The following is a 21,634-nucleotide window of genomic DNA, read 5'->3' as shown; positions in this document are numbered from 1 at the left end:
TTTTTTGATTGGATTCAGAACGGTTTCTTTAACTTTTGGGAGTTGATATTCCCAACTCATGAAAAAACAATAATTACAAGCTAGCTATGAATGATTGCTTTGGGGCGAGAGCGAGTATGTATAGAGCAAGCATCACGAGGTTAGAAACATTGGGGTTTTCCTACGGCGTTTCATCATTGTAAGGGGACGGCGCAACGGAGGACATTTCACGACTCAAGGAATGAATCAAACAGACTGACGGCGAACCACGGCGTTGACAAGGCGAATGGCATGTTTCTATTATTATAGATCGGTATATTGTGTTCAGTGTTAAATAGGGCATGTGGATTAATCCATCCACTCAAGATTATAAACCTTTTTGACTCAAGGAAATAAATTAAGATTAAACGAACGAGCCGCACATCTCAGATATGCCCTCCACTCCGAAAGAAACCACTCACTAACGAAAAACAGGATACAACAGTAGATGGATCAAAAAGTTCTCCTACATTAAGTGTGTATACGACAAAAAAAAAGTTCGACTAGCCATAGTATGTTCCCTCCATTCAACATCCCTCCTCCCATTCGCTCCAAAAAGTTCCCCCTTATCCCGCAACCTTTTCTTTTTCTTCCACCAACTTTTTTCGCCCCATCTTGTGCTGCTATCCTCTCTTTCTCTCTTTCACTCTCGTAGGAAGAAGATGCAAGAAAAATAAAAGGAAGCACGGGGTATTTCAACGTTAACTAAAAAAGGCGTTTTGCGTTATAAGAGGAACAAAAAAAATGCTAAGATATGCGCTTCAAAATAAGACGAAGCTGACGAGACAATTAAAAAAAAAAAAAAGAGAGACACAAACAGTCTCTCACACAAATAAAGTACCACGTTAGAAAAGCACAGACAGTTTTGTCCCTCCCGCAACAAGACATGGTATACAGCAGCAACGGTTCCATCACCTCTTCTCTTCCTTCGATATCCTCTTCTCCTTATACCTCCTCTCCGTCTCCAAATCCTATCAATCTCTTTCCTCCCCTGACAAAAACACAAAGATACAGCGACGGTAAAAGCGCGTCTAGTCGAGACAATTGGAGCATGGCTGTCAGATGAGACGAAAAGACGGCGCCGTCGAGACTGGGGTGCAAGTCCCGACACAAAAAATATTAATGGGTTGGGCGGGAGATCCGTAAGCGGGGACCAAGGGGTGTTTTAGTTTGTATGCATCATTGAAAAGATTTCCATTAAGCGTCGTAGTTTTTCGCGAAACCAAAAGGACAAAGGTGTATCATCGATTTTATTTCTTGACGGGGGCGGCGGGGGCCTTGACGTTGTTGGAGAGCCAGGCCAGACCCTCGAGCAGACCTTCGCCGGTCGTGGCACAGCTGGGCACGACGTACCAGACCTTGTCCTTGAGCTTGGAGAGCTGGAGAGCCTCGGTGACTTCTTGGGGTGACATGGCTGTTGTGGACGTTAGCATTCAAAAAACGTGTAATAGCGAGGAGAAAAAAGAGAAAAGGAGAAGAATGACTCACCTTCTTTGAGATCCTGCTTGTTAGCAAACACCAGGAGCAGGCTGTCCTTCATTTCTCGGTCGTTGATGATGCGATGTAATTCCTGTCGGGCTTCATCCATACGGGCGCGGTCGGAAGAGTCAATGACGAAGATGAGACCTTGGGTACCTGGATTGGAAAAAGAACATTAGCGCTCAGTCAGCTGGAAAAGGAAGACGCCGTGAGTTGTGCAGCCCATACCGCTGAAGTAGTGCCTCCACAGAGGACGGATCTTGTCCTGGCCACCGACATCCCAGACGTTGAACTTGACGTTCTTGTAGGTGACGGTCTCGACGTTGAAGCCGACGGTGGGGATGGTGGTGACGTCCTGGCCGAGCTTGAGCTTGTACAGGATTGTTGTTTTACCAGCGGCGTCAAGACCCAGCATCAGCAGTCGCATCTCCTTGGATCCGAAGATCTTGCTCATAACCTTGGAAAGTTGGCCACCCATGATTGCGGTATCGGTTATTTCCTGACGATTCGATTTTGTTGGAGCGGTTCTTTAATTGTTTCGATGGCGGGAGAGGAAAAGGAGGTTGTCGCGGGAGATGATAAAAAAAGGAGGGAGGGGCTTTGCAGCGTCGCAAAAAAAGGTCAGGTCGAATGAAACGGAATCTGGACGCAGGGAGGTTAGCAAAAGGGTCAGACAGAAAAGATTCAACGCAAACGCGTTTTCAATGCAATGCAGCCAAGCCTCATTTTACTTCCCCCACCTCGTTCTCCTGCAGAAATCACAAAACAGACAAAAGCTGCAGAGAGAGAGACGTAGAGACAGCGCATAGAGAGAAGCGCGAGAGGACCCAATACTGGCAGCGTGTCAGCTCAAACGTACCAAAAACGTGACACTCGAGCTCCTAAAGCCGAGAAGAATGCGACCACTATTTATCCGATTGCAACAAAGCGCAAAAGGGCCCAAAAACGTATCGTCGAGGAACGGAAGAAGGTCTGCGAGGGCGAAAACGCGCGCGAAAACCGAAAAAGGAACGTGGACAGACGGGGATCGTGGGAAGAAGATGAACGAAGGCCCGCAAGAGTTGGACAAGTTTCGACAAAAGAGAATGAAGATGGAAGAAGGGAATGAAGAGGAGAGAGGGAGAGAGAGCGGGGACAAGAGGAAAAAGACGTCAAGGCGGCAGTGCGATGCCAAGGGCGATCCGAGAAAGAAAAAAAGTCTGAGCGTTTCTCGTTGTGCTGTGCTGGCGATTTTGGGGCAAAGGAGGGACGAGGAAGAAGCAAATGCGATGCGACGCGCACGTGTGGATTTCGGGGCGGGTGTTGCTGCTGCAGGTCACAGGTACAGGTACAGGGACAGATGCGGGTGCTGGTTCAGGTACCGGTACAGCGAACTTGGACTGAATCTACAGGACGCTGGGGGGGATTTAGCTTAGCACAGCACAGATGAGGTGTCCTCTTTTCTCGCTAATAAGTGGTTGATGTACGAGTACCTGTACTGTAGTCGGCAGAGGGGCCTGCACGGGCAATCAAATCTTTGTAAGTGCGCATTGAATGCATTTCATCACAGCGCATCCATTTCCCTCCAGCTGCTATCTACAGGGCTTGAGGGGAGCCCATTCCCACTGCCTAACCCAGTAAAGTACAGGTACAGGCACAGGCTCATTATTAGCAGCTTCCCCCCGCCGCTAGGGGAATGGCCAATGACGGCAGTGGAGCTGGGCTGCAGCCAATTTTCAGGGGTAACCGCCTGATAATCTCCGCTCGTCGCTGTTTTGGACGGGCCATGGCAAAGTACCGGTACGAGCACAGCCAGCAAGATCAAATTGATGATTTCTGGGGATCCAAATTCGTCAATGTCGGGCTAAAGGGGACATTGGAGCTATTTATTAGGCCAAAAACTCATTATGAGCATGAAGATGGGCGGGCATTGGCTAATATTAGCAGCCACATGGATTAACACATCAGTCAAAATTAGCATTAGCATTGTCGCCAAGCTTTAAAGGTTAGCCTGTTCTGCCTGCAGTTGTCACGACAAATAATGGGCTGCATTAGCCTCGATTGGTAGGTGCCGTCAAAACAGCTGCAGCTTATAAACAACATTGAATTGATTCAATACGAGGTCCGAGTTGAAGATCAAAAGCCTCAACAACAATGTCATTCCATCTCTTTTATTTTCACGCTATTTATGTAAATAGACCCAATCAAATCATTCAATTGTCAATTCGAATACAAAGACATTTTTAACCCAAACAAGTAAAATCCAGCGCTTCAACCACCACAACACCACCACTCACTCAACCTACCCTACTACTAAAAACAAAGAACAAAAAGACTCGGTTGACAACTCAATCCCACACAGACTCCATCCAATCCCAGCTCAACCAACTCAAATTCAACTCAATCCAATCAACCCCAACTCAACCCCCCAAACACCCCCCACGTACATACGAGAGCAACATCCATTTTCCCTTTTTAAACTACGCTCTAATCCTCCAACCTTCTTTTAAACTCAAACTCGGCTCTACTCCCACCTTCAAACCCCCAACACCTGCCCCATCCGGCAACTCACACCTTACCATCTCACATAGAGTACAGTAGTGCCGAAGCGGCCACCAGCGGCAGCGGTCAATGGAACCTTCTCGGACGCCGCCCTGCTGCAGATCGCAAGTCCAAAGCCCAAAGTAAGCATAACTCGGCCTTTTGAAACATCTTGGCGGGCATCAGCCCGATGACGAAAAAGCTACACCAGTCCGGACATGGCAGGTTATAAGTTGTCTTTGACAGCATGAATGAGTCGATACGAGATGAATCAGAGACCAATTTTTTTTTCTTATAAAGTCTTGTTACTCGAGCTGTATCTATCCCATCGTTTCTCTCTAAACTCATTCTCTCACTTTCAATCTCTAAAAGACAACTTCCATAAACATGAAGTTCTCATCCACCCTCTCTGCGGCTCTCGCTGCCTCCCCTGCCCTCGCAGCTCCCACCTCTGAAGCCGCCTCCTCCGCCAAAGTCGTCTACGCCAACTCCGGCCACATCTACCTCGCCTCATACGACGGCACAAAGTTCACGACCACCGTCAACTCGTCTTTCCGCAACACCGACCCCTCGTGGCTCGCCTACGTGCCCCCCAGCTCCCTCTACGCCGTCAACGACATCGCCTCAAACACCTTCCTCTACAACATCGACGTCAACGGCAACGCCATCAAGCAGGTCACCAACAAGCAAGGCTCCGGCGGCGTCGTCCACCTCGAGGTCAACAAGGCAAACACCCGCATGCTCGGCGCCGGCTACGGCTCCGGCAAGATCGACGTCTGGAACATTGAGAACGGCGGCCTCACTCTCATCAAGTCCATCCAGTCCACCGGCCCTCTCGGCCCTAACCCGGACCGCCAGGATGCTCCTCACCCTCACCAGACCGTCAACGACCCCACGGGCCGCTTCTTTGTAGCCAATGATCTCGGCACCGACTCTATCCTAGTCATTGACTCTCAAAACGACGCCTTCAACATCGTCAACCGCTTCCCCGTTGTGCCCGCTGGCGCCGGTCCGCGTCACGGCGTCTTCTTCCCCTTTGGTGCCGCCCAGGCAACCCACTACTTCCTGCTCTGCGAGATGGGCAACGTCGTCATCGCCTACAAAGTCACCTACACCGACGACGGCAGGGGCATGACTTTCGAAACCACCCAGGTCCTCAACACCTTTGGTCCCAACACCAACGCGCCCGCCGGTGCCGGTGCCGGTGAGCTTGTGCTCTCCCCCGATAACAAAGACCTGTACCTGTCGAACCGCCTGACTGGCCAAGCAACGGATAACATCGCCCACGTCAAGATCATCGACAACGGTGCCGGCAACCTGAGGCTCCTTTGGATCAACTCAGTCTCCTCAGGAGGCACTGGACCGAGAATGTTCAGCATCAGCAACGACGGCAGCTCGCTGTTCGTTACGAACCAAGATGGTGCTCTTGGTGTGGCTGCCATCTCTCGAAAGGCAGACGACGGCTCTCTCGATACCAACTTCCACGGCACAATCAGCTCCAGTGCATTTGGCCAGAGCGGCCAGGGTCCTCAGTACATTAAGCAGATCCAGTAAAGGAGACGATTTGGGCTCGAACTTGAGAGCCGCTTGGCCTCATCCATAACTTTTTTCTTGTGTATATGTCAAGAAGGGAGAAGCACATAGTAGGCAGTGAAGTGTATATAGTCTGGAAAAAAGCAAGTGAAGCATCTCTGCTCCACGAGCATCTTTGGATTCATAATGGTTGCACAATAGACTAGAGAAACAAAGAAAGAAAGAAGCAGATACTGTAGTCCTGCTTCTGACACCAAAACTCCACCCCTGTCCGTTCTAAGCCATCCGTAAAGACCTCATTTTTTGTTCTGTTCAAAGAAAACCCGAACACCGTACGGAGCGTTGCCGCTCTCTTGTCTGGATAAATCAAGTAAAACACATACTCATACAAAGGCCTGTTGCCCAAAAAAACTCCACATCCTGGTATCAGACATGATAAATCATGAACTCTCAAGAAACGGACCATTAACAGGAAAAAGAAAAAGAAAAAGAACCCCCCTCCAATTGGAATTGCGGTTGTCAAGAGTTGGGCCGGACGGTAATTAGACCCTGTACTCGATGACATATCTTCGCTCCACCTGCTGTAGCGTCGTTGAATCGTTTTCGCCCTCAAACTTGAGATCAACCTTGCCCGTCGATGTCATGCTATGAACCTCGGCCTTGTAAAAAGTCGTCGTCTGAGGATAAAGGGCGAGGACCACATGGCCGGCTTCGTAATCCTTGAGCGAGCTGGCCTGGCTTTCTGGTGTGATGGGAATCATGCTGCTGGCGCTAGAGCGGTACTCCTTTTGCTTGCTCTGATCGTCCGGCTCAATGTCGATAACCTTGTACCGCCGACTCTTGCCCTCCCCCAGCACCTGTGCCACCTCGCCCAGTATCCAGTCTGAAGTCTGTTCGCCATTGACAGCCTTGGGCTTAAATGCTACCTCGTCGCCCTTGGAGAAGAGAATTTTGGATTTGTTGGTCGAGCTCCCCGCAGCACCGCTCGTAGACCCCGGGGGTTCGACACTATCCGCCTTGGGTGGAATGCTGTTTCTATCAATGGTGCTGCTCCGCTCACCATGCTTTCGAGACGAGCCCACCATGGGGCTGGGCACCGGGGAGTCGCCTGGTTCGTTGAATTCGTAGAGAGAGGCGGCGGCCGCAGCAGCACTGTCGGTCCTGGTGGTGGATCTCTTAGATGGCCCGGTGGGTGGTGCCTCCGCCTGCTCCTTGGCCACGACAACTGCTCTTATCACTTTGAGACGCTCCATGAGGTTCTTGGCGGCGGTGATGTTGTCTTCGGATTTCTTGACGCCGGATCGGCACAGCTCCTCCATCTGCTTCATAGTGTCGGTGGGTACGCTGTCCGAGTCCATCGTGCCGGCCTGCTTGTCCATGTTGACCAGCTGGCCCAGGTTGTCGTTGTCGGAATTGATGCCGTTGATGAGGTCGTTGAACGATGCTTTGGCCTCGTCCCATATCTGGACCTCCTCGCCGTGAGCTCCCCCATTGTTGCGGTTGGAGCCACGGCCGCTCCGATTTCGTTGCGACATGTCGCGGCGGCCCGGCTGGCTGTAGTAGGGGCCGAGGTCCTCGGCGAGGTTGCTGATTTCGCGCTGTGTTTTCCGATTAGCCATTGTGGTTGTTGACTCGTACGGTCGGGGCGGGTTCGCGAAAACCGCGCGGCCGCCGAGAGAGTCCACGACTGGCGAGAGAGACGGAGAGAGATGGAGAAGGACACGGTGGAAGAGGAGAGGAGAAGAGAGAAGAGGAGAGGGGGGAGGAGATGCAGATGCAGATGCAGAGGGGAATTGAGTGGATAAACGTATGAATGAAGGAATAAAACAAGTGCAGTGCCAAAAAAGAAGTCTTGCGAGATGATGATTCGCGTGGAGAGAAACAGAAGAGCAGCTTGCTAGATGAGAGATGCAGTCAAATCAAATCAAATGCAATGCAAATGCAGGACGGGAACAGAGCAAAGCAGAGCAAAGCAAAGCAGAACTGAACAGATCAAGCCAACTGGACTCGATATTAAGCAGCATAAGGCTAAGAGGAACAGGCACAGAAAGACTGGGGGTGCTGCGGACTTACTGGCTGTTTTGCTGTCCAAACCCTGCCCGAGTGGGTGCAGCTGCTGGCTGACTCGCCTGTTGCTCGCTAACCAGCGCTTCTGGCGTCCCGAAGCTGCGCTTTTGCAGTCGCGACGCGTGTCTCCGGCGGTCGGAGAGAGTGCAGAGGCGAGGGGAAAAAGAATGAGAATGAGGGGAGAAGAGCCGAGAGAGCAGGGAAGCGCAGAGTCGTGCGGTCTTGCGTTTGTAAGAGATGCGAGAGGGAAGATTAAGAAACAACAAGGTCGGGCCGGGGCATAAGTTTCAACCCATTTTATGCGCTAGGCATGGCTCTGGAAGGGCTGGAAGGGCTGGAAGGGCTGGACGGGGAGCGACCTGGAGGATACCAACGGGCGCCCTGCTGGTAGCTACACAGTTGCGTGTACCTGCGCCGTACTCGATGTCGCGCGCAGCCTTACTGTACGAGTAATCTTATGTGTTCCAAGGTTCTTTTTTGCCAGGGGGTGGGAACGAGGTTGTTGCAAGGTTTATGTTGAGACAAGGCGCGAACCTTGTTGAGCTCTGTGATTGACTGTGATTAGATGACGGCATCTCTTTGGTGGCAGCCTTCAATTCCACAGGTACCAACCATAGTTAATTTTTCGGGCCATCTATGTCCCGCAAGCACTTAGTGGACAACGCCTGGGATACTATAGACGCCTGCTGTGGGTGTGTGCGACAGCAGGTACCCAGCAAGTCGAGCTCTAAGGACGCTGAAACTGCGAGTGTTCCATTCCAACGTTGTCTTATTAATCCACCGTACCTGTTCTGTAGCACTTGGCCTTCTCTTTACTTGTACCTTCTTCCATTTGATGCCATTTGATCATTTAATTCTGCCTCTCAGTGATGATTTGAAGGGCGAGTTCACTCAGCAGCAGCTTCCATGTGCCATTCTTCTCTCATAATTACAGTATACAGATGTAGCTGGAACTAGATTAGTAGATAGGTAGAGAGAAGGCCAACAACATATTGGCATATTCACTGCATGGTGTTGGTAGAGTTGTACCACAAGCTGCATCAGGACGTCAGTGGGTGCAACTCTATTCAGCCTCAACGCCACCCTCTAATGAAATGAGGCCGTGACCTTGATTGGCGATAAAACATAGGCTACAGTCGATCTTCTCAGACAGGGCCTACATAGATACATACACCTACCTATACCTAGGACTACCTTCATCGCTCATCCGTCTTCTCCAACGAAGCCCTACCAAGACATTCTCATCATTGAAACACACTTGCTTACAGTACTTTTTTTTTTTTGATACACTGCTAGAATTCTGAGCACAAAAACCTGATATCATTATCCTACCATGGCACTCCGTTGGACCCCCACGACTACTCTACCCGAACACGAAATCCAACACGAGCTTCGTACTCATGGAAGCATCTCATCAAACTCTGGTATACCAACGTTCAGCTGACATACGTTGGATATAACAACCAAATGTCACACACTTAATTCTTTAAGTGCCGATATGGCTCTAGAACGACTGCTGTAATAAAGCGGTCCCTATTTACATCATCTCGACAAAGCCACACACCCTTTCTGCGTTTCTCCTTACACGTACACAAATATTTACCTATATAGCAAGTGGCATCGCCTTTGCTGAAACGAAATTGAATATGTGCAATCCCCGGGGGAAACATTTCTTCCGTGGCTCTTGTCCAGCGATCTCTAACCCGGACCTTTCATCGACCTCACCGTCTATGTACATGCAGCTATTTTGTGATAGAGTGGAAGCCGCCCGTGACACAGTCAAGGGTCTTGATTCAAATCACATTCAGAAACTACTAGGCCCTAATATGCCAAAAAATTCGGGATGGTGTGCAGATATGGACACTCTAGAGACCATCCGTAGCTAGAAATACTTTGTACTTTGACCACTCTTCCGGGCAATTATTATTTCGATAAGGGTCGAAGCGCATCTTGACGTGGATACAAATGTGAACCAGTGTCGGATTTTGCTAATTTGTACGGATGTGGAAGACGGGCTGAGCGCGCCCGTCTCGTTCGAGCCAATTGCATCCAAAATCTACGGCTATATCCTTGGCTCCCATGAAAAAGTTGCTGCCAAGATGACGCTTGAGAAAGCAGTGACCTTTGTCATAAGTTTTGACAATCGTGAATCTGCAGCTTTTGGTTGCCAGCCAGATCCGGTGCTATGTACCAAAGACCTCAAGGACGGTAATCTTGTTGGCCCAGGAATTCTAAGTGAGGCTCGGAAGCTTGGATGGAGAGATGAGCTATTGGTTGGGCTAAGCTCTCGATGGGTAGAAGATCTGGAAAGGTGCCCCCAGGAGTCTAGATGGAGTCGAAGTACTGACGAGGAAATCTCAGGTGCGTAAAGGTAGAGCCTGAGGGGGTATTTGTGTTCCCCTGGACCGCAAGATATACTTCTAGTCAGGCTACATCTACTTTCAACTCCGGATTTCACTGACAGGCATATTTGGAGCTACTAAGGATGGACGTGCTTGGCATAGAGCATCTATATTCATCATTCTATATATAGGCAGGACGCAAGTTTGGTATTTAACGCTCCAAGTGAATGTTCAAATAACAGCTACAAAATAATGCTAGTAGGTATACGCATTACATGTACTTAGTAGTATCTCTGGTAGATGAAAACAGCCATAGCTACCTCAGATAGACGGGAATATCGAAAAGTACCACATATAGTAAAAGTATCAGCAACTATTGCAAATAGCGAAAGTAGATATACCATCTTGAATAGAAGAAATAGCGGTAGATATCTCAAGTAGAAACAAGTAGCCATAGTAGAAACAAGGAGCCATAGTAGAAACAGTAGCATCCTATTTTATCCAGCTGCTTCCCTGCCACGCGCCTCATTACCGTCCTAACGTCGGGCATCGCCACTCGGCAGACCGTATTGCCTAAGGTGGATGTAGGTTCCTTGGTTGTGTCAAGGTATGGTGATGCGATATGTAGGTAGGTGGGTAATTAACCCATAGAGGAGGATTTTCTCATCTCCTTCTTCTGAGCTCGCTTGGCCTTGCGAGAGAGGGGACCGTCGTGCTTTGGCTTCTGCTTCTCGAGAAACCAGCAAAGATTGGGGGAGTTGTCGAGATATACCCTGACCATTATTGCCGTGGATTCGATGGTCAATCGCATCGATAACGCCGTTGGTCTCGTCGTTGGTCTCGTCGTTGGTCTCGTCGTTCACGATGCTGACTCTCCAAATCGCCTCGGGTTGTTCCATGGTTGATCCACCATTAACATTCATAACTCTAGAGGCTGACACTGCCATGTATGGTGGATTTATGGAAGTAATATAGCGGGGGGACTGCTCGGTAGATATTTTTCGAAGAATCAGACACAAAAAGAATACAATAAAGACACAGAAACATTTCAGGTCGATCAATTGAGAAGCAAGGCGTTACTACTAGGTGGGTACTAATGGATGGACTCTACAATAAACATCATCTTTGCCACCACTCTTTCCTTCTTTGAATCGCCATGAAATACTCGCCAAGGAACTGCAAAACGGGAATAACAAGTTACATGCAGATAGCAATGTTGATCTTGTCAACACCGATGCTGATCGCGGTTTCTACTTAGGCCGTAACCAGAACTCTATCCAGCATCTATGACGATTTATGCTCGATAAGCCAAACTATATAGGAGGTAGCTATGAGTATGAATCCGTCTAATTTTACAGAGAATTCGTCGCGGCGTATTAGTGCCCCGGGCTGCTTTAAGATTTTTCCTCCAAGGCTGCACATGTGGTTCACCACAGCCACATATTACACGGATACAAAAGCAGCTTTTCCCCATCAGCAAGGAGAGGCCAATCCCCATTAAATACGACTTTGCTTGAATATTGCATTCTGTGACCCCATTTCTACCCCATTGATTCATTACAAGCTACTTGCCCATTCTTTCGAAATGGCGTACGAAGCTGGCAAGGTGCCCAAGGCGCCTCAACCACCGCACGCGATTCTACACTATCTGCGCGGCAGCCAGGAGTCAAGGCATCGTTACCTGATACATGGGCGTTCGACGGATCCTCGTTGGATCTACCAACCTAACATTTCCGATCTTGCATATATGGCAGCCGAGATGACACTTCAAGAAGCTAACGATTGCTGCAACAAAGCTGCGCCTTTATACATTTTCTCGGCGAAGCGCACAATTTATCCATCTCTGTTTGTACAAGTGCTGCACAACTATCTTTATCACAAGTGGTTTATTCCTTATAAAAGCGAGATTGAATATTTGCAATTCGTTACAAAGACTTTCCTCCCAGAATTGCTTCCCGACGATCTTCAACCCGGCCCGTTAGTCAATCTCGCTATCCCAGTTCATGCGGCAATCTGTGTAAGAGCGCAAGAGGCTCGAGATGCAGTTAAAGAGCTTGAGCCGCCTTATCCCTTGCAGCCAATACCTCCCAAGGGTCCGAAGAAAAGGGGCCATTACAAGTACGCACGCATTGATCAAATCGTCCGTGACCAAGAGTTTTTCCTCCTTCGGCCTCTATTCCGAGCAATCATGATCATCATCAGGCTAGAAGAATACAATGATGAAGATCTTGACGTCCGTCAACTTCCTGTTCTCCTGGTTCGAACTGGAATAGAAGAAGACCTCAGCGCTCCTATTTCATTTGAGCCCATAGCTCACAAAATTAAAACCGTCATTCAGCGCACTAATAGTAGCGAGGCTGTGGTTCAAGTGACACTTGAAACTGCGGTGGACTTTGTCATGAGCATGGACAAGCGAGAGATTGCCACCTTTGGACATCAGCCAGACCCAATCCTTTCCACACGAAATCTTGGAGACGGTGGCCTCTACGGTCCATCTATTCTTACTACGGCTCAAGAAATGGGCTGGGGTGACGAAGAATTGAGAGGCCCAAGTTCCAAATGGGTGGATACTGAGAGATATCCTGAATGGTCTGGCGGAGGTGCCCATGAAGATCACATGATACGGCGAATGGAGGACAATGTGCGCGAAGATTTACGCATGAGAAAAGAGGTTCTCCGACCTTGGCCGGAGGATAATTCAAGAGGAAAGAAACATTGGAACATATATTAGTTCAGCTTTGTCTTCATCCAAGGATCTCACTACTGGATACAGTTAGAGCCACTGAAGAGTGACATGGCCAGTCCGGGGCTTTGAGTCTCATCATCATCTAGGCATGTATGTCATTTGGCGTCTCAAGCGGACAAAAGGAACAACGATAAGGAGGCAACAACTATGTACCATTGGTATCTTTGATAGACGGATTTAGCAACCGTTGTCTCTGATAGACGAAAATTTGGAAAACTTTATCATGTAGGCAAAGTAGCGATACTGTCTCAAGTAGAGAGAAGTAACAATATAGCTATCTGTATATCAAGCAGCCGAATATTGATCTTGTATTAAGACAGCGTAAATATTCGCAATTTGGAACCATCGCGTCACTATATCGTGGCCACTGAAGGAAAGTTCTGTTCACTGTTTTACCATTCCTATATAGAGTGGCATATCAACCAGCAATTCATACTATGATACTTACCTATTAGCTTCCACTTTATATCATATCTTCATCATGAAAGGTACATTAAACCTAGACCGAGCGAACTTTCAATGTCTGGTACATCAAAGTGGGAAATACTGTATGTCATAACTTTCGTTTCTCATTTGACTAGGTCTATTTGTGCAATCTTCTCGTCTACAAAGTCGAGACTAGCCAATTCAGCACCACGATTTCTCCATATATCCAGAGTAAAGAACATGGACCATTCATGAACTTCTCATTCCAATTTCGGTCGTCACGTCAATTCATTTAGCTGACAGTGATGGAAGCAGAGCCAGAGCTAAAGTATCCCTCCACAGCAACAATCTGGTAGTCCATGGTGCCGAGAGTGAGACCGTGCGAAGCCCAGGCGTTGAAGTGGTTAGCCGTGTTGACCGAGCCGCTGGAGCGGTGGTTGCGGCGAACCGACCAGTACTGGTAAAAGGTGGCGGTTCCGATGATGGAGGGCTGGTTGACACGCTGAGTTCGGTAGATATCGTAGACACTGCCGTCAGATGTAACCTCGCCCAGCTTGGTGGCACCAGTGGATGGGTTGTAGGTTCCAAAGTTCTCAACGATGTAGTACTCGATGAGAGGGTTGCGAGACCAGCCGTAGATGGAGAGGTAGCTGTTTCCGTTGGGGTTGTAGCTGCCGGAGAAGTTGATGACCCTAAAGAGAGATACGTTAGCTTTTATTATTAGTATTTGACGGACGATGTGTAATCTCCTACTTGTTCTTGGTGCCCGGCTGCCATCCCTTGCCTCCGACAAAGTTGCCAGAGTTGGACCAGTTGACGGTGAATGAACCGCCACCACCGTTGGTGTATGTCACGCCAGCATGGCCATCGTTCCAGTAAGAGTAGTAGTAGCCATTGTTGTAGCCGGTGCCAGGTCCAATGGTCTGACGCTTTTCCACCTCAACGGAGGATTCAGTGGGAGCAGACAGGACTCCGGCAATGGCGGCGAAGCCAGCGAGAAGGGAAGTAAAGGCAACCATGGTTTCAAGTTGTTGTTCTTGTTTCTTACTGTGTTGGACTTTGCGAGCTGATTGATGGATGACTTTTCTTTCTCAGTTTCCGGGAGGATGGCGTCGCTCTTTATAAATCGGTTTGCGGATAATTGGAACAGAATGCTGTCATGCCTCCGCACAGCCATATGGCCGGCCACTGAGCAATTTACCCCGCCTGAATATGATCCTTTTTCACAAAGACATTGCGCCTTGGAATCCCATCGTGGCATGGTGATGCTGCTGTCCCAGCAACACCAAGCGAGATCACATGTAGTTTGCCACAAGCTGTGGGCTGATGGACCCCTAGTTCCCGGTACATGTACGAAGAAGCAGAATGTTTCATTTACTGGCTAACGGCTAATTTCGTCTTGGCGTCTCCGGCATTGGGGTAAAAAAAAAAAAGAAATAACAAAAAAAGAGAAAAAGTTCCGAACATACGACCAATTCGATGTTTTAACAAGGTCTCATTGACAAGGTTCTTATTCGCGGAGACTAGACAACACAGTAAACCGCAACAGGCAATGTGACGAATCATCAGGAATAGCTGTCTACAAGATCACAATATCCCGTGGTGAAATTGCGAATGCTCCATCTTTGCCGTCATGCAGAAGTTGTGCCCAAGGCATCCATGGGCCACAATGTTACATCGATTACCATATGCCCAATATATTATGACATATACTTAACCCGTATGCTTCCAATTAACCATAACGCCATGTGCCCCCGGTCCGAAGCTGCATGCACCCCAACTCTTCAACAAACAGCCTACGACGGCATTCCGCACGGCTTTCTCTCCATTGGCCTAGTGCCGATGAAGCAATCTAGGAGAAAAAAACGGGACTCGAGCCGTGATTCGCGGGGGGAAACGGGGCAGAGGTGCAGCTCGTCTAACGGCTAAATTGGATATAATCAGACTCGGGCAGATGTAAGCAAAAAGTTGGCTGCCAGGGTCTTCTCGGCGGTATATTTTTTGATCATGCACCTACCCCAGGAGTACGGAGGAAAAATATCGACCGTGATCGAACAACGATGAGTTGGTTTTTGCCTAAAATCAGCTGGAATGGGGCGGCCCAATGGGAGATGCTGCCTTTACAGCCATTGGACACAGGATGTGGTCAGTCTTGTGTAGTCAGGAGGGAAACTAGCCCTTCTTTTGACTGAAGACATCTGTTACTTTGGAGGCTGAATTAGACATCCAACGTCACTTGCTCAGAAAAGAAGCTTCAGGTATCGTCTTGGGCACCTGGTAAAAAATGCAACAGTCTTGAGAGATTGTACTGTAAGCAAACCAAGGTCATTCTTCTCTTTCACTTTCCCAGTTTTAGCGGCGTTCTTGTACAGCATCTGTTTTAAAGTGCTTTATCACTTCCATCTATATCTCGGTATGTTGATATTTCTCTCCTTCAGCTGCGTCCAGCATCGTGTTAGACTGTAATACTTTCCAAAGGCTTCCAACGACTACTCTGCGGCTACGTTGGCAGTATAATGTCTCTGGATGAATATCATCGAAAACGCAGTATCGTAATGCCTCTTGCTTTGTGGGGGTCAGCAGAACAGTCTTTCATGACAATCGCAAATGCGCATGGCTACACTATATTCACTGACGTTTTTCTGTTTCGGCTGAGATATATATCGCTAGTTTCGTCTAGTAAGGCTAAAGTTGATGTTCTTAATTTTCTTTTGGGTCAGAGCGGCCTTGGTGATACGAGGTTACGTATAAGCGTCTGGTTGAAAATACGATGGCAATTAAATCTGCCCACGTTGCCATGCTACCCTAAGCAATCCTCTGAGCTCGTCTAGCTCCTCGATCAAACAGATTCGAAGATTTACTCCAACGGAAATAAACGAGCAGTAGCTCTTTCATAGAGTATAGGTAAATTCAGGGTTCTCCTTATCCGTCAAATCCAACCACCTATCCAACTATCAGTTAGAATATTACCTCTCAAATCCAGGGGCGATACACTTACTCAGAGTTCTCTTGCGTTATGTATCCGGGTTCCGCTCTAAGGGCTGCCTTCTTTTGGTTCATTCGTCTACAATACCACCAAATAAAGATGACATCTATCATGCAAAGGACATAGCAGACAAGAATGGTGACTTTAGCCGGGATAAACCCAGGTGCATCCGCCGGGCGAAAGGTTTGAGGGCCTTGCATCTCAATTGGTCAGTTGGACTGCTACCATGCAAGTTTTGGAGGAGCATACATGTACATACCAATGATGTTGCCGGCACAATAGAAGATCAGATACATAGCAGCCACAGTGGTCTTCTTGGTGTATCCGGCAATATTAGAAGAAATTAGACTCAATAGTGCCACGAATGGCGTTGTCCCAGCCAGAGTCAAGTAGTAACCGACAAGCTTACCCGCCTTTGCAGCATCTGGCAATGCAACGAGCAGGATGGCTCCCAGTACTGCCAAACTCAGTCCACCAAGTGATACCAATAGTCGATTTTTGTATTTATCGCCATAGTAACCACTAAGCAACAAGCTGACAACTTGAACGGCACCGGCGGGGGTTCCAAGAAGCAGAGATTGTGTGGGACTGTAGCCAAACGAGACGATCTAGTCACATTAGTCAAAGATTGAACCATACCTCCCCTGGGTGCTACTTACGAGCTGACTAAAGAAGTTGCTGATGCCCCCATTTGGTATGTTGGAAGCAATGCTATAGAAAGCAAATGCCCAGGCCAAGGGGTCCATAAGGGCCTCCTTGAATTGATACGTCTTGAAATGCTTGTTGCCGATTCCCTGCTGGTTGACTCTGACCCTTGCCACGGCGAGAACTCGGTCAGTCTCATTAAGCCACCTCGACTTGAGCTGATTGTCCGGGACGACTATCAGAAAGATGATGCCAAGAACAAAAGTGAGTGACCCTGTGAGGATGAAGAGGATCCTCCAAGGTTGAATAGTGTAGATGTCCCTCTCGCCACCAACAGCGATGCCGTAGGCGATGACACCGCCGAAGATCTGAGCAAAGCCATTGAAACTGAACCACAGTCCTGTCCTGGACCCCTGCTCAGACCTTTTGTACCATTGGGATGTGATGAGAGCCCAACCCGGAGTCACCGCTGACTCGAAAGCTCCGAGAAGGAATCGAATGATGGCGGCGCCCTTGAAATCGTGAACAACTGCGAATAGGGCAAGAGTCACGCCCCAGCAGATAACACAGAACCCCGAGTATTTGGCAATTGGCAATCTCTGTAGCAGACGTACCGTAGGCCATTCCCATGTAAGATACCCGAAGTAGAAGAGCGACGCTAACCACTGGTAGTTGTCCCCTACCAAGTGGACGTCCTCCTTCAGTCCCATGATGCTGGCGTATGAAAGAGTTGTTTTGTCCAGGTAGTTCATACAATATACCGCGCACATTATAGGTAGGATATGCCGGTCGATCTTGCGGAGCAGCCGTTTGTTGGTAGCCTCGTCAACGTCCACAACCTGGCCGTCTTGAAATGCTGCCATTGCTTCATCTCCATCATGGACACCAACGGTCTCGTGCTTCCCAATATCAAAATCAGCCACGGTCTCATTCTTCTCAACATCAGCCCGATTGTTGCTTGTGCCGTCTTTCGTTTCTGTCGAATGCATGATGTCTGTCATTTCTTCTGATTCTGAGGTGAGAGGTGTTGCATTGGCATGTTCATAGTGACCAAAATGGGACTTATATAGATATGTCCACAGGACCGTTCAGTATCTGAATAGTTAAGCCATCATTATTAACCCCTCGCCAGTTTAAAGTTATAATGGGCGGTTTGTTCAGTACAGCTATGCTCGATTAAGAGTTGTGGCGTGTGCCATCTCCTCGTCAGCATTGCCCAACTCCACCCAATTTGCCGACCATCGCTTCCCCCCGAGATTCCAAAGGAACTAGTCTGGGGTAAAGTCACTCTCCACTGCCCCACGAAATACTAGCTTAGAAATTCAAGGGTCTGACTGAATCGCTGCTGTCATATGGAGAACTGTTCAAAACCTCCTGATGTCAAATAAGCCTGGAAGTCTAAGCGTTCCCCTTTCCGTTCTTCTTCCGCAACGAAAGACTCAACAAAAACCGCTGCCCTTGAGTAATTCTTGCCGAATTTTCCGAGCGCACGTAGCCGAGCGATTAACCACTCCCTGTGGAGGAGATCATCGGTTTCGAGTATCGCTATGAAGAGCGGCCAAGAGATCCGCAGCATAGCCTCGTCCCCCTCAAGTTTGAAGGCTTGGTATGCTAATTTCATGATCATCTTTAACGATGACATCCGCCTGTCCGAAGAGGATCGTCGAGGATCCGCACATCTTACGTAGTAAAGTATCGCTGCATGGTAGTGGGGAACAATGAACCGAAGATTCTTGATAACGCGGAGACTATTGTCCGTCTCGACGGTTATTTTGCTCGCCAGTAGGAAAGTCTCAGTATATGTTTCAGCTATTTCCTGAAAGGCCAGCTCAATGACGTCTTCACATTGCTCGGCGGCTGTTGAAACCTGCTTCCTCAGGCTACTCAATCTTGAGGCCATGTACCTGACCTGAAAGCAAGAGCCGTACAATAGGAATATGTCGTGGTTGCTGATGTCATCCATCAGTTCCTGTATTGGATAATCGTCTCCCCATACCCTGCAAAACAATGGATTTGAGTACTTTGCTACTTCAGTGAAGCTTCGGAAGAGACTGGTTTGCAATCGGGAATCACATCCGTCGCAGATGTGAGCATGTTCTTCAAGTAAGCCATGGAGCGACGCGTTAAAGTCTCCTCCCAATCCAGTTGAAGCAGCTCCAGCGTCGAGGAGCGATATCCAAATCAGCATTCGTGCAGAAAAGAGAGAGAGGGTGTGCATGCGCCTCTGAGAAGAATCGAGTTCCATGGTGTTGGCAGAAGAAGGGATATGGTGGTTTGCGTCTGCCGGAAGAGTTAGGGCTTGTCTGGCCTCACTCTGTACTATTGTTGCAAGTCCTTTCAGATGGCTGGATAGACCAACACCGTTGCCATCACCAAATTTCTGCTCATAGGTCAACATGAGCCAGATACTGGCTAGGATGGTATCAAGCCCAGTGACAGCGTCGGCTCCGTTTACAAACTCGGCCAGTTGACTAAGGGCAGCCGAATAGTGCAGAATAGAGATATCGTCGTCCTTGACATCAGTTTGGCCATTGTTTTGAAGACAAAGCATTTCTCGTCTCGCAACCGAAACGGCCATATGCATTGCGAGTTCAGACTTTGTTGCAATATTGTATATGACCGATATGACATTGTAGCTGGGGTTTTTTGTATGCTGATGTCTGGAAAACGTGGTCCGGAAATACTGGATAGCTTCTCGCTCCTGGAGCCCCAATTTCAAAGAACAGGCAGCAGGGATATTTGGAGGGCTCGGCGAGTAGTGACAGAGATCGCCTGTACCCATGTTGGAGACAATTACTTGTGAGGAGTTGTCAGTCCATTCCTCGGAAGATCGAGTGTCTGCTTCCTGGCTCTCACTCTCACCCCGGGCAATCCCTGACTCTTCCTGTGGTTCCTGTGTAGCTGCTTTTGTTCTTCTCCGAACATACGGTTTTCTTGACCTTGGCTGATAGTCGCAGAACAAGTGCAATCGACTACATCTGCCACAAACAGGTTGTTGTTCATCGCATTTGACTTTCTTGCCTCTGCATGTCCAACAACCAGCAACGGACCGTCGTGAATGCCGACCGGAAGCCGCTGCAGAAGGATCTCGCCCTTGCGGCATTGCTGAGGCTTACTGTGCCGATGAAAGCACAAGATGAAATCTCGCAGGGTCAGATTTCGCGAGGGATTTTGCTGGGTATAGTAGGAGAAATGCAGCCGTCCGACCGAAAGAAGCTGTTGATTAAAGAGGCATACAAGTCTATTGGCCATGAGCATCGGAACAAGCCGATCTGCGGGGGAAGAAGAAGAGCTGAATCTGCTGAATTTGCCGACCGGCTAATTCAGCAAGTTCAGCAACCTCAGCCTCCTTCACAAAGATTATGGCCTCTGTGCCACGTCCCTTCTTTACCCAAAACCCTCAAGCGCGATCTCACTTGCATGCTATGGCCTTGGATTCTTATCTTTTGTCCCTCCCACGAAAAAGGGGGCAGAATGTTTCAAAAATAGATAGTTGTGGACTTGAGATTCGAGGTGTTATTCTCATAGTACCAGTGGTAAAACTCTCTCTGGATGCCATTGACATAGAAATATAAAAAGCGCCGTATTTCTTTCCTTGCGGCCGAAGAATGAGACGGAACCACTAATGCAATCATCTCCAAATCACTCCCCGCAGACCCGCACCACCTCAAAGATCATCTTTGACGCCACTGGGGTAATGATAGTTTACGCCGCTTGTCCGAGAACCGACCAGTACGAAATTCTTCAATAGTTCCAGAAGCTAGGCTATATGGGTGTTCCAAGTAGAAATTTACGCATCGCTTGCAGTATTTCCATTCCATCATGCTCCAGATTGAGCTTTGTCAGCGCATAACCATACAACTCTTGTTCCACCAAGCCCTCCTCGTATCTTTGATCCAGCCAAGATTTTGAGATTCTTGAATCGAATTCTGGATGTCCCTGAATCGTGAGGACTCTTCCCGGCTGGAACATCATATGAATCTTGCAGGAACGACTTGAGGCAATGACATCGATGTTTGGAGGAACATCAACCACAGCATCTCTATGCATTTGGTGAACCATCTAACAATTAAGCAAAGGCGTTAGTATAATCCGCGTAATTTATGATTAAGAGTTACCTACAAGAGCATCTTTTCCGAAAATTTCCTGGCCTATGGATGTCATGTCCATTTTGCAAACGCCGAGTTCCCACCCTGCTGGGTTACGCGATATCTTACCACCCAGAGCCCGCGCAATTATTTGGTGACCATAGCACACCCCAATCAAAGGTATCTTCATTATATATGCCATTTGGACCGCCATTATCAAAGATGTAACCCATGGGTCGTCATCAGAGGCTGTGTACTCTTGAAGCTAACTTGTTAGTACTCGCGGCGTTATTGGGGGAGATGCTTCTTACTGCTTCCTAATAAAAGAAGACCATGAATTCCGTTCCATGGAGGCAGCACGTCTTCTTCAAAGACGCTCCGCTTTAAAATTTTCAAGGCTGGCAGCGAAGTTGGATGATAGCGCCAACATTTGTGTAGACAATGGGAAATAATATCGCCGTATGTGCCGTAGACATTGAGAATCTCATCAGCGGGCAATTCGAATTCCAGAACAACTAGGTTGAAAGTTGTGTCCATCTTCCAGTGTGAGGAGTGTAGTGAGAAATCAAGATTAACACAAATCGGTTATTATCCCTTCGAAGTTTCTGATGAGTCCATCTAGAGTCGTTGACAATATTTGATGTAGGCAGCATGGTATTTATGTTGAATGTGTTAGTCGGCTCGGGCATATTGCGAAATCGTCAAATCCAAAGAATAAATTAGACCATTCTGTGGGTTTCTTCAGGTCGCTATAATGGAGCCTGGTGCTTTTTCATTCTCATTA

General features: G+C 48.3%; 8 protein-coding genes across 8 annotated transcripts; 2 read left to right on the top strand and 6 right to left on the bottom strand.

Moving 5' to 3' along the window:
* Positions 1-1,268: 1,268 nt before the first annotated feature.
* T069G_04310 (ADP-ribosylation factor family domain-containing protein) lies at positions 1,269-1,975 on the bottom strand (the record flags this gene model as incomplete). Its single annotated transcript, XM_056171520.1, has 3 exons — positions 1,269-1,432; positions 1,507-1,653; positions 1,726-1,975. The coding sequence occupies 3 exons, from the start codon at positions 1,973-1,975 to the stop codon at positions 1,269-1,271; spliced, it is 561 nt and encodes a 186-aa protein (XP_056032412.1).
* Positions 1,976-4,404: 2,429 nt separating this feature from the next.
* On the top strand, positions 4,405-5,571 carry T069G_04309 (lactonase, 7-bladed beta-propeller domain-containing protein; the record flags this gene model as incomplete). Its single annotated transcript, XM_056171519.1, has 1 exon — positions 4,405-5,571. One exon carries the CDS (start codon positions 4,405-4,407, stop codon positions 5,569-5,571), a length of 1,167 nt encoding a protein of 388 aa, XP_056032411.1.
* A 521-nt stretch (positions 5,572-6,092) lies between these two features.
* On the bottom strand, positions 6,093-7,169 carry T069G_04308 (SGF29 tudor-like domain-containing protein; the record flags this gene model as incomplete). The annotated part of the gene is made up of 2 exons (XM_056171518.1): positions 6,093-6,566; positions 6,633-7,169. The coding sequence occupies 2 exons, from the start codon at positions 7,167-7,169 to the stop codon at positions 6,093-6,095; spliced, it is 1,011 nt and encodes a 336-aa protein (XP_056032410.1).
* A 4,375-nt stretch (positions 7,170-11,544) lies between these two features.
* T069G_04307 (uncharacterized protein) lies at positions 11,545-12,690 on the top strand (the record flags this gene model as incomplete). Its single annotated transcript, XM_056171517.1, has 1 exon — positions 11,545-12,690. One exon carries the CDS (start codon positions 11,545-11,547, stop codon positions 12,688-12,690), a length of 1,146 nt encoding a protein of 381 aa, XP_056032409.1.
* Positions 12,691-13,423: 733 nt separating this feature from the next.
* T069G_04306 (glycosyl hydrolases family 11 domain-containing protein) lies at positions 13,424-14,150 on the bottom strand (the record flags this gene model as incomplete). Its single annotated transcript, XM_056171516.1, has 2 exons — positions 13,424-13,823; positions 13,885-14,150. 2 exons carry the CDS (start codon positions 14,148-14,150, stop codon positions 13,424-13,426), a joined length of 666 nt encoding a protein of 221 aa, XP_056032408.1.
* Positions 14,151-16,022: 1,872 nt separating this feature from the next.
* T069G_04305 (major facilitator superfamily domain-containing protein) lies at positions 16,023-17,751 on the bottom strand (the record flags this gene model as incomplete). Its single annotated transcript, XM_056171515.1, has 4 exons — positions 16,023-16,074; positions 16,130-16,310; positions 16,377-16,725; positions 16,777-17,751. The coding sequence occupies 4 exons, from the start codon at positions 17,749-17,751 to the stop codon at positions 16,023-16,025; spliced, it is 1,557 nt and encodes a 518-aa protein (XP_056032407.1).
* A 359-nt stretch (positions 17,752-18,110) lies between these two features.
* On the bottom strand, positions 18,111-19,544 carry T069G_04304 (fungal specific transcription factor domain-containing protein; the record flags this gene model as incomplete). The annotated part of the gene is made up of 2 exons (XM_056171514.1): positions 18,111-19,042; positions 19,118-19,544. 2 exons carry the CDS (start codon positions 19,542-19,544, stop codon positions 18,111-18,113), a joined length of 1,359 nt encoding a protein of 452 aa, XP_056032406.1.
* Positions 19,545-20,527: 983 nt separating this feature from the next.
* Positions 20,528-21,387, bottom strand: T069G_04303 (glutamine amidotransferase class-I domain-containing protein; the record flags this gene model as incomplete). The annotated part of the gene is made up of 3 exons (XM_056171513.1): positions 20,528-20,824; positions 20,885-21,108; positions 21,162-21,387. 3 exons carry the CDS (start codon positions 21,385-21,387, stop codon positions 20,528-20,530), a joined length of 747 nt encoding a protein of 248 aa, XP_056032405.1.
* Positions 21,388-21,634: the final 247 nt, after the last annotated feature.

This window comes from Trichoderma breve, chromosome 2, assembly GCF_028502605.1.
Source record: "Trichoderma breve strain T069 chromosome 2, whole genome shotgun sequence".
In the NCBI taxonomy this organism is placed as follows: domain Eukaryota; kingdom Fungi; phylum Ascomycota; class Sordariomycetes; order Hypocreales; family Hypocreaceae; genus Trichoderma; species Trichoderma breve.
Note: the sequence above shows the minus strand (reverse complement) of the source record. Positions and strands in the feature narration are given on the sequence as shown.